Source organism: Rattus rattus, chromosome 5 (genome assembly GCF_011064425.1).
Source record: "Rattus rattus isolate New Zealand chromosome 5, Rrattus_CSIRO_v1, whole genome shotgun sequence".
NCBI classification, from domain to species: Eukaryota; Metazoa; Chordata; class Mammalia; order Rodentia; family Muridae; genus Rattus; species Rattus rattus.
This window is the reverse complement of record NC_046158.1, coordinates 31,066,881-31,082,614: the sequence shown is the minus strand read 5'-3', so window position 1 is coordinate 31,082,614 and position 15,734 is coordinate 31,066,881. Positions and strand designations below refer to the sequence as shown.

Sequence of the window (15,734 nt, the reverse complement as noted above, 5' to 3'; positions counted from 1 at the left end):
CACTACAGAAGCCACACTTCTACCAGTTCTCACTGTCTACCTCTCTACCGCTTCATGAATGTGTTTCAGCCTCCATCTCACAAGTTCTCAGAGATGTGCAGTACTGCACCCAGCAGTTGAAACTGAATTGTCACAGTAACAGTGCCTTTGAAAGAAGAATCCTTATAGTGCATTTAGGCTCTGAGCACTCTTCCTTCCAAGTGTGCTGATGCTATTACCTAAGAGCAGGTATTTTCATGTGAGGCAATGGTTGCAGAAGCACCTTTAGCTCCCCGGACTCCTTCTTACTCTCTTATATGCTTTCTCTCAGTCACACCAGATACTCTCATTCTGTATTACAAATTGTCCGGCTTTGCAGATGCTGCTGTTGCTTTTTGCCACTTGCTGCAGACATGGTCAACGCCACAGTGTTCTTCAACATCACGGCCGATGGAGAGCCCTTTTCGCTTTGTCTCCTTCGAGCTGCTTACAGACAAAAGTCCGAAGACAGCCAAAAACTTTTGTGCTCTGAGCACTGGAGAAAAAGGATTTGACTATAAGGGTGCCTTTTTTCACAGAATTATTCCAGGATTCATGTGCCAGGGTGATGACTTCACACACCATAATGGCACTGGCGGCAGGTCCATCTATGGAGAGAAATTTGAGGATGAGAACCTTATCCTGAAGCATACAGATCCTGGCATCTTGTCCATAGCAAATGCTGGACCAAACACAAATGGTTCCCAGGTATTATCTGCACTGCCAAGACTGAGTGGCTGGATGGAAAGCATGTGGTCTTTGGGAAGGGGAAAGAAGGCATGAACATCGTGGAAGCCATGGAGCATTTTGGGTCCAGGAAGGGCAAGATCACCAAGATCACCGTTTCCGACTGTGGACAACTCTAATTTCTTTTGACTTGCAGGCATTTTACCCATCAAACCAATCCTTCTGTAGCTCAGGAGAGCACTCCCTTCCCATCTGCTATCACTGAAGTTCTTTGGGTTCCATATTTTCCTCATTCCCCTTCAAGTCTGGCTGTATTGCAAAGTTAGGTTTATGATTATGAATAAAAACTAAATAAGAATAAAAACAAATTGTTCAATCTGTGGCATTCTGTTAGAGCAATAGAAAATGGCCTATGATAGCTTGCTAAAGACAGGGATCATGGTTTTTCTCCTTTGTTCCCTGGGACTTTGCTGAGTCCCTGGGGTTATTTACCTAATGAAAGCAATATTTGATAACAACTGGATCAGGAAGAATATGGGAAAGGGTACTTAAGGGAGTTGAGAAGAGGAAGTTATGACATATTCTGATTGCAAGTTGTTCTTTGAGGCAAGGAAGTTGGGAGCCTTGCCTAACGTCTACCTGTGGACTGTGTGGAAATGATAATTAGGGAGGAGAAAAATCTAAGCAGGGAAGTATATTGAAGCAAAATTTAATAGATAACTTTTTTACCTGTAACAGTTGAATGATTTATCCCCACCCTAATAGTGTGTCAATTCTTATGAAATCACCAAATTTATTTGTTTTGAAAGTTTCTTTAGACACTAAAATATTTTGAGTTATGGAATGTTGCCTGTTGCTAAACTGATGCTGGCTTATTGACATTATTCTCCTTGTCACCAGTCAAAATCTCAAGTACTTATTTCTTTGGGCCTGCAGTGTAAAATACATTAGATTTAAAGAAAGACAAAAATTTTAAATATCCTTACACTCTGGTTCTAGGGAAGTGGAATTAAATTTTGCCAATTCTGAAAGACTTGGTTACTTCTTGGCCTTTTGGCTAAAATCAAGTAAATGAAAGTCCTGGTCTATTGTACTATCTTCTATTAATAGAACTTAAAAGGCTAAGGTAATAAACATAGTAAAAGCCATATACAGCAAACCAGTTGCTAACATTAAACTAAATGGAGAGAAACTTGAAACAATCCCACTAAAATCAGGGACTAGACAAGGCTGCCCACTCTCTCCCTACTTATTCAATATAGTTCTTGAAGTTCTAGCCAGAGCAATCAGACAACAAAAGGAGGTCAAGGGATACAGATCGAAAAGAAGAAGTCAAAATATCACTATTTGCAGATGATATGATAGTATATTTAAGTGATCCCAAAAGTTCCACCAGAGAACTACTAAAGCTGATAAACAACTTCAGCAAAGTGGCTGGGTATAAAATTAACTCAAATAAATCAGTAGCCTTCCTCTACAAAAAGAGAAACAAGCTTTAGAAAGAAATTAGGAAACGACACCCTTCATAATAGATCCAAATAATATAAAGTACCTTGGTGTGACTTTAACCAAGCAAGGGAAAGATCTGTACAATAAGAACTTCAAGACTCTGAAGAAAGAAATTGAAGAAGATCTCAGAAGATGGAAAGATCTCCCATGCTCATGGATTGGCAGGATTAATATAGTAAAAATGGCCATTCTGCCAAAAGCGATCTACAGATTCAATGCAATCCCCATCAAAATACCAATCCAATTCTTCAAAGAGTTAGACAGAACAATTTGCAAATTCATCTGGAATAACAAAAAACCCAGGATAGCTAAAACTATCCTCAACAATAAAAGGACTTCAGGGGGAATCACTATCCCAGAACTCAAGCAGTATTACAGAGCAATAGTGATAAAAACTGCATGGTATTGGTACAGAGACAGACAGATAGACCAATAGAACAGAATTGAAGACCCAGAAATGAACCCACACACCTATGGTCACTTGATTTTTTGACAAAGGAGCCAAATCCATCCAATGGAAAAAGATAGCATTTTCAGCAAATGGTGCTGGTTCAACTGGAGGTCAACATGTAGAAGAATGCAGATCGATCCATGCTTATCACCCTGTACAAAGCTTAAGTCCAAGTGGATCAAGGACCTCCACATCAAACCAGACACCTCAAACTAATAGAAGAAAAACTAGGAAGCATCTGGAACACATGGGCACTGGAAAAAATTTCCTGAACAAAACACCAATGGCTTATGCTCTAAGATCAAGAATCGACAAATGGGATCTCCTTAAAACTGCAAAGCTTCTGTAAGGCAAAGGACACTGTGGTTAGGACAAACGGCAAACCTACAGATTGGGAAAGATCTTTACCAATCCTACAACAGATAGAGGGCTTATATCCAAAATACACAAAGAACTCAAGAAGTTAGACAGCAGGGAGACAAATAACCCTATTAAAAAATGGGGTTCAGAGCTAAACAAAGAATTCACAGCTGAGGAATGCCGAATGGCCGAGAAACACCTAAAGATATGTTCAACATCGTTAGTCATAAGGGAAATGCAAATCAAAACAACCCTGAGATTTCACCTCACACCAGTGAGAATGGCTAAGATCAAAAACTCAGGTGACCCTGTACAAAGCTTAAGTCCAAGTGGATCAAGGACCTCCACATCAAACCAGACACACTCAAACTAATAGAAGAAAACTAGGGAAGCATCTGGAACACATGGGCACTGGAAAAATTTCCTGAACAAAACACCAATGGCTTATGCTCTAAGATCAAGAATCGACAAATGGGATCTCATAAAACTGCAAAGCTTCTGTAAGGCAAAGGACAACTGTGGTTGGACAAAACGGCAACCAACAGATTGGGAAAAGATCTTTACCAATCCTACAACAGATAGAGGCCTTATATCCAAAATATACAAAGAACTCAAAAAAGTTAGACCAAGGGGAGACAAATAACCCTATTAAAAAATGGGGTTCAGAGCTAAACAAAGAATTCACAGCTGAGGAATGCCGAATGGCTGAGAAACACCTAAAGAAATGTTCAACATCTTTTAGTCATCAGGGAAATGCAAATCAAAACAACCTGAGATTTCACCTCACACCAGTGAGAATGGCTAAGATCAAAAACTCAGGTGACAGCAAATGCTGGCGAGGATGTGGAGAAAGAGGAACACTCCTCCATTGTTGGTGGGATTGCAGACTGGTACAACCATTCTGGAAATCAGTCTGGAGGTTCCTCAGAAAATTGGACATTGAACTGCCTGAGGATCCAGCTATACCTCTCTTGGGCATATACCCAAAAGATGCCCCAACATGTAAAAAAGACACGTGCTCCACTATGTTCATCGCAGCCTTATTTATAATAGCCAGAAGCTGGAAAGAACCCAGATGCCCTTCAACAGAGGAATGGATACAGAAAATGTGGTACATCTACACAATGGAATATTACTCAGCTATAAAAAACAACGACTTTATGAAATTAAGGCAAATGGTTGAACTGGAAAATATCATCCTGAGTGAGCTAACCCAATCACAGAAAGACATACATGGTATGCACTCATTGATAAGTGGCTATTAGCCCAAATGCCTGAATTACCCTAGATGCCTAGAACAAATGAAACTCAAGACGGATGATCAAAATGTGAATGCTTCACTCCTTCTTTAAAAGGGGAACAAGAATACCCTTGGCAGGGAAGAGAGAGGCAAAGATTAAAACAGAGACTGAAGGACACCCATTCAGAGCCTGCCCCACATGTGGCCCATATATATACAGCCACCCAATTAGATAAGATGGATGAAGCAAAGAAGTGCAGAAGTGTAGATCGCCCTGAGAGACACAGCCAGAATACAGCAAATACAGAGGCGAATGTCAGCAGCAAACCACTGAACTGAGAATAGGACCCCCGTTGAAGGAATCAGAGAAAGAACTGGAAGAGCTTGAAGGGGCTCGAGACCCCAAATGTACAACAATGCCAAGCAACCAGAGCTTCCAGGGACTAAGCCACTACCTAAAGACTGTACATGGACTGACCCTGGACTCTGACCTCATAGGTAGCAATGAATATCCTAGTAAGAGCACCAGTGGAAGGGGAAGCCCTGGGTCCTGCTAAGACTGAACCCCCAGTGAACTAGACAGTTGGGGGAGGGCGGCAATAGGGGAGGGTGGGGAGGGAACACCCATAAGGAAGGGAGGGGAGGGGGATGTTTGCCGAAACCGGAAAGGGAATAACACTCAAATGTATATAAGAAATATTCAAGTTAATAAAAAAAAAAAAAAAAACAGGTGACAGCAAATGCTGGCGAGGATGTGGAGAAAGGGGAACACTCCATTGTTGGTGGGATTGCAGACTGGTACAACCATTCTGAAATCAGTCTGGAGGTTCCTCAGAAAATTGGACATTGAACTGCCTGAGGATCCAGCTATACCTCTCCTGGGCATATACCCAAAAGATGCCCCAACATGTAAAAAGACACGTGTCCACTATGTTCATCGTAGCCTTATTTATAATAGCCAGAAGCTGAAAGAACCCAGATGCCCTTCAACAGAGGAATGGATACAGAAAATGTGGTACATCTACACAATGGAATATTACTCAGCTATCAAAAAACAATGACTTTATGAAATTGTAGGCAAATGGTTGAACTGGAAAATATCATCCTGAGTGAGCTAACCCAATCACAGAAAACATACATGGTATGTACTCATTGATAAGTGGCTATTAGCCCAAATGCTTGAATAACCCTAGATGCCTAGAACAAATGAAACTCAAGACGGATGATCAAAATGTGAATGCAGATCGCTCCTGAGAGACACAGCCAGAATACAGCAAATACAGAGGCGTATGCCAGCAGGAAACCACTGAACTGAGAACAGGACCCCTGTTGAAGGAATCAGAGAAAGAACTGGAAGAGCTTGCAGGAACTCGAGACCCCATATGTACAGCAATGCCAACCAACCAGAGCTTCCAGGGACTAAGCCACTACCCAAAGACTATATGGACTGACCCTGACTCTGACCTCATAGGTAGCAATGAATATCCTAGTAAGAGCACCAGTGGAAGGGGAAGCCCTGGGTCCTGCTAAGACTGAACCCCAGTGAACTAGACTGTTGGGGAGAGGGCAGCAATGGGGGGAGGGTTGGGGGAGGGGAGGGGATGTTTGCCCGAAACCGGAAAGGAATAACACTCAAATGTATATAAGAAATACTCAAGTTAATAATAATAAAAAATAAATTAAAAAAAAGGCTAAGGTAAAACAGAATGTCATAACAGCATAAACCTTGTAATATTGAATGAATAAAAGACCATTTATATATAACTACTAAGGAGCTAGACTTACCTAAATACAGAAAAACATTTTTATTAGTTCTTTGAGACTTTTGTACAATGTATTTTATCATACTCACATCTCCCAACTCTTCCCAGATACCACCCCAACCCCCGCTTTCCTACCACACAACTCTGTGTCTTCTGTTTTCTTTAGCTCATCAAGTACACTTGATGATGCTCACACACTATTAGACATGTGGTCTTCCACTGAGGCATGGCCCATCTACCAGAGGCCACATCCTTGAAGACAACTGACTCTTCCTTTCCCATTAACTATCAATCAATTGCCAATAGCTCCTTAGCTAGGGGCGACTTCATGCCCACCCTCCATCTCTCTGTTGGGATTTTATCTTGAATTAGCTTGCACAAGTGTTGCGCAAGCTGCCTCACTGCTGTGAACTCACACGTACAGCTGCCCTGCTGTGTCTAGAAGACACTATTTATAGTCATAACTGCCCCTGCCTTTTAAAATCTTTCTGACTCATCTTCTGTAAGGATCACTGGGCTTTCAGTAAAACTGTTTCAGGCTGCTTTTAAGACTAATATTAAGAGCTAAAAAAAATATAATAAATATTCATTCCTCAACTCAACAGAAGGTAGAAAAATGTATAAAGACTTGGAAGACTTATTATTATTAACTGCATAATAAGTAACCTTTGATGTTTATCAATATGATACTTTGACTTTGTCATGAGGATATCTGAGGTTCAGTTAGAGCCAAGCTTTCCTTCTTCTAGTGCTCTGGTCTTTTGGATTCTTCTTAGAGAAGGGAAAGTGACCAGAGCATGCAGTACAGCCAAGGGTATAGTTGCTGACCCAATGATAATGACATGCATATGCTAAGAATCTATGATGTGTTTCCCAATACTATTTCTGATCATTTTACCCAATACATTACAGATAAGGTGTCAAATTTCAGTCAGATTAAATAACTTTCTAGGGATCAAATTAAAGCTTGGTGCTCAGTGCCTTTGACTCTACATTCCATGTCTGTCTGCCACAGACCTCTCTGCAATACTACCACTGCTCTGCAGAGGATGAAGAAGAACGTGACATCTTCTCAGCAAGTATTCTGAAGAGATAATCCCTTTTAATCAGAGAATTGAGTTGGAGAAGCTCATGTCACAAATTCAAACAGGAATTTAAGAAGGAAAAAGCAGTGCCATTAAGATAAGCTATTTCCTGAACTCTCTTTAGAATCGCAACCCTGTATTTCTACAAAACAAATAAAACAATAACGAAATCAGAAAGCTCCCCATGAGACGGAACAAAATCAATGACCATTTGTAATAAATGAGCAGGGGGCATAAACAGAAGACTGGTACAGAACCAACCTTGGCTGTCTGAACACCAAAACTGGATGAAAGTGTTTCTTAGAAGTGTCAGTTTGAGTAGATCCCAGTCCAAAGACTGACCTGAGTGTTGCTGGGGATAAATTTTGTAAAGATAATTAAAGTCCACACTTAATTTAAACAAAAAGATCATCCTTGATCAATTGAGGGGGTCTGATTTAATCACTTGGAAAACTATTTCGACAGCACTGTGCTTCCCTGGGTTACACCAGTAAACAACAGCTTCAGTCTGTATTAAGAGTGCCAGCCTGTGGCTTCCTAAAGCACCTGTCTTACACACTCAGACTTGGTAAATTTCACAATCATATGAAATAACTTCCTACGAGAAGGCTCCATATATGAGGACATAAAGAGACAGACAAAGACAGAAAGACAGACAGACAGACAGATAAAGAGAGATACAATAGATATAGATGCTACTGTTCTACTTCTCTGTACCTTGAGTAGTACAAAAAAAGAAAAAACTCAGAAATTAGAACACAGCAAACCTGTTCATAAACAGAGAAACATTTTTTTAAAGAAATGAGTTCTTTGGTCAATAATAACTCTTGGACATGTAAAGAAAAGGCTACATGGGCATAGAGTCTACATGGGCAGTGTAGTTACACCACAATGACCAATGGATTCAATGAAAGTAAACGTCTGGCCAAATTGTCATATTTTAAGTTTGAATTATACAGAACCAATGAGTAAACAGACACACAGTATTTTCCCGACCTCACTTTGTACATGATAAAGACTCAGCTCTTTCTGTCATCAGCTTGCATGAGAGGCCATCAGAGAGCCTGCGACAATACTCTAATGAAAGCCTTCTGCTGAATGCCTGGACAAAGACCGTTTATGAATTGTGCCCGAGGATACAAGGTCTAGGAGTTCGTCATTGCCCTCTCCTATGACAGTAGCACATGTCTCTCAATTCACACAACCTAAATGCCACTAATCTTTGCAATGAAGAACTAATTGCTAAACCCACCTGCTGACTGGGGCATCAGCTACTTTTCGGTTGCTGTGATAAAATCCCATGACCAAGGTGACTATGAGAGGAAGAGTTTTGCTGGGCTCAGAGTTGCAGAGGGTTGGAGCTTAGGCTTAGTGGATGTTAGCAAAGGCTTAATGGCCAAAGGCTCAGGCAGCAGCTAAGAGCTCACATCTCAAGCCTCAAGGAGGAGGCAGAGAAAGCTAACTTGAAAGATCTGTTGAATAGGAACACGCTTCCTCAGGCAAGGCCACTCATCCTAATCCTCCCCCAAACAACCACCAGCTGAGGCCAACTGTTCAAGTGACCAATACATTTACCATTCAAACCATCACATTAGACCTTTCTTCATCTACCGTATGAAAGCTGATTTCCAACCATTGCAATGCTGCTTAGTAAAATGTCATGTTGCCCTGAGTTAGCCACCAATGGACAGTGGCCAGTCTCAACAGACCTACCGTAGAGTAGAGTGCCAACTAACAAACCCTATAGGGCACTGCCCCACTGATGGAGAAGACATAGTCCTATAAGTAGGATTTCTAAACACATTAGTAATATGTCCACGATCCCAGAGCATGGTTCCACCGTGATGTCTTGATTGGGTTTCAGATTGTAAAACCCACCACTAGACTGAAAACGGGTATATTTCCTTAAGTCAATATTGACATGTTTTTAAAGAGGAAAGTTACTACGTTCTGATCTTGGCTGAATAAGTATGATTACCACATGAATCTGCCTAAACAAGTACAGGTTGCCATTTGGGGTGGTTGTTGTTTGATTGGTTGGTTGGTTTTGTTTTTGTTTTGTTTTGTGTTTTGTTTTTGTTTTGATTTTTCCTTATATTGATATTTAAACTTGTATGAATTTAGAACTTTTGATAGAACCTACTGAATTATCATCTATCAAATTACATCTCATTCAGGTTCTTTGGGAAAATGACTCAAAACATGTGGTTAACACAGGAATGAAGGGTCATGAACCATACAGCCACCTAGAAAAAGGTTAGAAGTATGGAGGTATCTTTCTCAGTTTTAAATATGAAAATGAAAAAGGAAAAGAGCCAAGCCAGCCTGTAGTGGATATTGGCAGTTTTTGCCAAAATTCTCCTTCAAATGCCTCATTTGCTGTTTTTCCAAAAGCAACCCTCCACAAGTGGAGAGTAATGCTGTTCATCAAGCTTAGGGGACAGAATGTAGTTTGTTTTCGACAAACATCCACAAATCATAACGTTAAATTATGAGCTTGGGTGCCAAGGAGCCAGACAGCTGGTCCTCCATGCTCTCTTGTTGCCAATCATCAAACATTAAGGAGGGATCTATCCATGGGAGGATGACACTAGAACTGCTGGCCACCGCTTTCTCCAGACTCACGCAGTGCAATCATCACATTGTGTATAGATGCACAAGTGCCCTGAAGATTTGTTTGCTAATTTATTTAGTTGACATTTATTGAGCATATGCTATTCGGCAGTCTTGGGATTAATAGGTCGTAGCTCAAGCATTTGTAAGACTAATTCTAGCTAATTCTCGCTCGAGGATTCCACAGTCAATTAGGGAAGATTGATGCAAAATGGCATTAAATGAAACATATAATCACATGTGTGTATGCACAGATGTATTTAACAGTCAGGCAAAATAGCCTCGGAAAAAAAAAGTTATGATGTCTTTCTTATTTTGATTAGTATAGTCCAGACAAATAGAGGTCTGACTTACCACCATCTATAAAACATCCTTCTCTGTTATTAATTAATCTGCATAGTTGCTCTTTTGTTCCTCACATCAAACATGCAAGGCTTTAAAACAATTTGTCTGGCTTTCCAAAGCATTAACAACTAAATTTTCAATATTGCTTTAAAACTCCGATGGTCTTAGCTAAAGCAGCATCAATTATGATAAATCTTCCTCAGATCAATCCTTGTCAAGGAGTAAGTTAGTGATGTGGCCTGTCCAACTGTCCTTACATCTGGAATTCATGCACTCACATATCACTGAAGATATACTCAGATTACCCTATATACCGGTCATCTACAATCTAAGAGCTTAAATAAAATATGTATTCAATAACTGTCACTCAACTTCTCCCAAAGTATTAACACATTCTTATAGATGTATGCTCAATATTTCATACACTTATTTCCAGCTTCACATGGAAAAAATCTACTATCATAGTCACATATTCACATGTGTGCTTGCTTCTACAGCTACTTAAAAAGTAATGCAGCTGAACATATAAATTGACAAGATCTGGCCACATATGGAAACAAAACCTCTGACCTACATACGATCAAAATCAACTAACTCTGGCACCATCCACTATTTCCGATTATGTACAATATAAAGCAACCCACTATCTGCACACCATCTACAGTAGGAAGTCGGACTACTGCCTTTATCAGCCATTCCATTCAGCTTTTGTAAACCATGGAACCTTATTAATAACTAACAGTTTCTCCCATTTTTTACCTACTTTCAGCTTGAGATCAAAGCTGAACCAAATTTGATTTGAGGGTAGGAAGCCAAGTGTACGCTCCCAAGCAATCACATAGGATACCTTCTTCTAGTCAGCCCACCTACAGTTTCTCCCGTACCAATGTTCTCTGAAGTCTTCCTTGTCTTTATTTTTGCTTTCAGTAGTGGGACTTGAACCCAGAGCCATGCACATTTTAGGCAAGTACTCTACCCCTAAGCTGCATCCACAGCCTAACCTTCTTCATTTTCTACTTTGCTCCTCTTTTGCTTGCCTTGGGATCTTTGCCAAATACTAGGGATAATGACTGACTCCCTCAGACTCTGAATAATTAGCCACTGTTATCTTGATGGCTTATAGGGGTTTTTTGTGGCCAATTATATAATATCATAAATTGGGTAAGCTTCGAAGTAAAGAGGTTTATTCTTGTGCAGTTCTGGAGGTAGATGGTCAAAATCTATATCTAGCAATTGCCTGCCTGGTGACAGAAACCTGTGGAGGTAGAGGACATCACTTAGCAAGAGGTAGGGAGTACATGTGTATGGGTGCTTCTTTTCTGAGCACTCTCCCTTTCATAAAACCTTTCATGATCCCTTCTATTGACATTATATGATTCTCACACATATGACTTCACAAAGTCTCCGTTCTAGTGCCATAGTCATACTTGGTGCTTATCCTCTTAACACTTCCCAGTGGAGGGTTAAACTAAATTCATGAAGTACTGGAGATGCTGAAGCCATTCTCAAATCAAAGCAACAGTCATTTATTTTTATCCCAAAACTCATTATCAAATACGTGTACTTCTGGTTTGTTTTTACTTTACATTGTTTCATTTTATTATTATTTTAGATGTTTGTTTGAATTCTGCGATGGCTTGTATATGCTTGGCCCGTGGAGTGGTGATATTAGGAGGTGTGGTCTTGTTGGAGCAGGTGTGTCACTGTGGGCGTGGGCTTTAAGACCCTCATCCTAGATGCCTGGAAGCCAGTATTCTGCTAGCAGCCTTCAGATGAAGATGTAGAACTCTCAGCTCCTCCCGCACCACGCCTGCCTGGATGCTGCCATGCTCCCGTCTTGACAATAATGGACTGAACCTCTGAACCTGTAAGCCAGCCCAAGTGTTGTCCTTTATAAGAGTTGCCCTGGTTATAGTGTCTGTTCACAGCAGTAAAACCCTAACTAAGAGAAAATTATAATGGGAGAGAGAAAGAAAGGCTATGGATTTGGGTAGGTGAGAAAGATCTGGGGAGAGTTGAAGGGAAACCATAATCAAAATATATTATATGGAAAATGCATTTTCAATTAAAAAATGTATGTACTTGAGTCAAATGAGAATTAATTAAATATGACCCTAATGAAATACTAGTGTAAATGGTTTGGGGATATTATAAAAGTGAGCACAGCGATACACAAATGAGTTTAGTTTGCAAATGTTGCATTCTACGCCAGGCCGGTGATAGCCATTGTGTTATGCACAGAAACTCGAAGGGAACTCTGTAAGAGAATACAATGGCCAGAGTCCTCCTCGGACCTTTTTACTGGCTGCTTTCTCTGCTTAGCATGACTCTTCACGCAGCCACAAGACTTATACCTTTCCCTCTTCGATACTGGCCTTCCCCACTCCTCTGATACACCTGTTTTCCATAGAGCCACCATGGATCCCATTCTCTCTCCCAGACATGTGTGTTCAGTTTTTCCTGCCTTTTCTGGGTAAGCTTCACACCATCGCTGAATCATCATCCAAACTGCTTGTCATTTCTTTGTTTATGAGGCATCTTCCTTCCACATTAAATTGCAATATACTCCTCTAAAAGCCGTGGCACGGATTGGGGGAGCTTCCACAAGGTTTCCTTAATCCTCTTAATACTGAGTTCTTAATACTTAAAACGGCACCTTTCCATAAGAAAATAATAAATATTTATTTGCTGAAGAACTAAAGAGAGAGAGGGAGGAGGGAAGTCATCGGTCTGGGAATTAGTTGACCCTGAGTTCACTTTCACCTGTCACTTTCTAGATGAAAAAGACATGGAGATGTGTCTCCAGAATCTCTTCAAGGAGTGACATGCCGCTCCACTGTCACCTACCTCAGAGTTTGCCCCAGCTGCAGAGTCATTTAAGGATCTGCAAAGGAAGCCCAAAACCAGTGACTGCTTGAGGCAGGAACATAAATAAATGGGCAGGATTACAACCCTGAGCCACTCTGGTGTACTGACGTTGCTCTGGAGCGCCCCCTGGTGTTAGTCATGGTTTAGTGGCACGAATAATACATTCCACCTTCTCTCTGCCTCTTTGTCTCTGTCTCTCTCAGTTCCCCACTCCCTCTCCCTGTCTCTCTCTCCCCAGTTAATCCGGCTCTTGTCTCATGCACAGTGTTAAAGATTAATCCTCAAATAAATACTTTCTACACGAAATTCCCTCATGAGTGTCTTGAAAGAATATCACACTGGTAGAAATCTGAATCCAACCTCAACTAAAACTCCAACTTTCTTAGGCTTCCTCCTTCCCCTAAACATTAGGACACAGCTTGTTATTAGCAGTGAGTGCTACAGCAGCTTCCTTCTCAGTCACCTCACACTGTGGGGAAAACTTTATTTGCTTTTATTCACAATGTCACCCTTCAAGTTACAAACCCCAGAGGCACCCTCATGACTTTGTCACTAAAACTCTGAGTCCGATTCAAAACTCTTTCAATAAGCAATGTGGAATTAATAATTATTGTTACAGCATCCAATCATTGGCTTTCCAGGAGATCACAACCATTAGGAATGCCATTGGTATCAAGCTACTATGGTTCATTTCCCATGTCTAGTTAGCTATACTAGGAAACTAGATAGTGATGAGTGAAACACACATTCAGGATTAAGTTCTAACAGGTTCCGCCCAATGCCCTAGAGCTAAGAAACTTAATATCCAGTTAATGAATCTTATCATACAAAATGCATTATAAATATATAGCTTCCCTTGGACGTGTTGGAGTATACCTGTGATCATAGCACTTGGGTGGTTGAGGTAAGATCACAGATTCAAAGCTGGCCTGGGATACCTAGCAGGATATTATCTCAAAACAGAGCACGAAAGAAAAAAGAAAACGAAAGATAGTTTGTATTCTAAAGTATGTGCAACAAGCCAAATAGAAAAAGATAGTGCATGAGGATGAAGAAGCTGTGATCAGAATATATTGTATGAAAAAAATGAATTTCAATAAAAAAAGAAAAGTATACTTTTTAACAGAAACCAGATGATGTGGCTAATGGCCTTACAGATAAAGTGCTCAGTGGCTGGTTATGACTGTTCTCTTGTCCAGAAATTGAGAGAGGGTCTGAATAAACCACAAGGGTCTAAACAAATGAGTCTCATAAAAAAATGAAATTTCAAGGAGATAACTCAAGGGGTAAAAGCATTAAGACCTAAGTACAGATCCCTGAGACTCATATCAAAAAAATCACAAAAACTGCCAGGTGTGTTAGCACATGCCTTTAATCCCAGCACTTGGAGGTAGAGGCAGGAGGATCTCTGAGTTCAAGGCCAGCCAGGTCTGCAAAGTGAGTTCCAAGAGAGCCGGGGCTGTACAGAGAAACCCTATTTCGAAAAACAAACGAAAAACAAGACAAATGAACTCACGAGAATTACAGGATCATACATCTGCAATTCCAGCACTCCTGCTGAGAGGTGGGAAGTAGTGATGGGATCCCCTAGGAGCTCACAGAACCCTGAGTCAAGCGAGGTGAGAAACAAAGACCAGCTACCAAGATTGTCCAGTGACTTCCAAACAAATACCTAGGCATTGCATATCTATGCACACAGCTTGGAAAAAAGACAATGAAAAGGGAATCAATAAATACCATATCCCCTACTTCTGCAGTATCCCTGGAACTGTCGCTAGTAGTTTTAGCAACTGTCATTGAATCAGCTGTGACATTTGGTATTCTATGAATAAGAAGCTGGGCGCAGCTTCTCTTCCTAATTCTCAAGGGCAGATAGTCTTTGTGCCCAGTGAAGAACCCTCCAACAGCAATCAATCTGTTGACATTCATGAGCAGAATAGTGTTCCCTTGATATTGTCATTACTGCTTCATGAGATTATCTACTTCTGTCCTTGAGACCAGAAACCTCCCATTTAGATACAACCTGACAGACTAGAGAGAAGACTGGGGGTTTAAGAGCTCTAGTTACTCCTCCAGAAGACCTGGGTTCAATTCCCAGCCACCCAATTATGGCCGTTCATAACTGTCTGTGTCTCCTCTCCCAGGCGATCCAACACACACAAGGTATACAAGTACACATGTAAACGGAAAGTTCATTCTCATAAAATAAAGGTTAAAAAAACTTTAAATAGGTTCCTTCGGCCGGGAGACCCCGTCGGCCACACTTGGCTCTTCCTTTCCGATCCGCCATCGTAGGTGGAGCAGACGCCACGATGCAGATTTTTGTGAAGGCCCTTCCAGGAAAGACCATCATGCTCGAGGTTGAACCCTCGGACACTATAGAAGATATAAAGGCCAAGATCCAGGATAAGGAAGGAATTCCTCCTGATCAGCAAAGGTTGATCTTTGCTGGTAAGCAGCCGGAAGATGGCCGTACTTTGTCTGACTACAACATTCAAAAGGAGTGCACTCTCCATCTCGTGCTGAGACTTCGTGGTGCTGCTAAGACAAGGAAGAAGTCTTACACCACCCCCAAGAAGAACAAGCATAAGAGGAAGAAGGTCAAGTTGGCTGTGCTGAAATACTATAAGGTGGATGAAAATGGCAAAATCAGCCGACTTCTTCGGGAATGTCCTTTTGATGAGTATGGTACTGGAGTTGACATGGGTAGCCATTTTGTTATGCGTTACTGTGGCAAGTGTTGTCTGACTTACTGCTTCAACAAACCAAAAGACAAGGAGTTGTGTATGAGTTAA

General features: G+C 40.9%; 1 protein-coding gene and 1 pseudogene across 1 annotated transcript; both read left to right on the top strand.

The window, feature by feature from the left end:
• Nucleotides 1-386: 386 nt before the first annotated feature.
• Nucleotides 387-884, top strand: LOC116900172 (annotated as a pseudogene).
• A 14,367-nt stretch (nt 885-15,251) lies between these two features.
• LOC116900812 (ubiquitin-40S ribosomal protein S27a-like) lies at nt 15,252-15,734 on the top strand. The gene has a single exon (XM_032902525.1). It carries the CDS (start codon nt 15,252-15,254, stop codon nt 15,732-15,734), a length of 483 nt encoding a protein of 160 aa, XP_032758416.1.

What these genes read in the sequence shown, in the direction of transcription:
- LOC116900812 (XM_032902525.1), top strand. Translation starts at nt 15,252, where the DNA reads ATGCAGATTTTTGTGAAGGCCCTTCCAGGAAAGACCATCATGCTCGAG.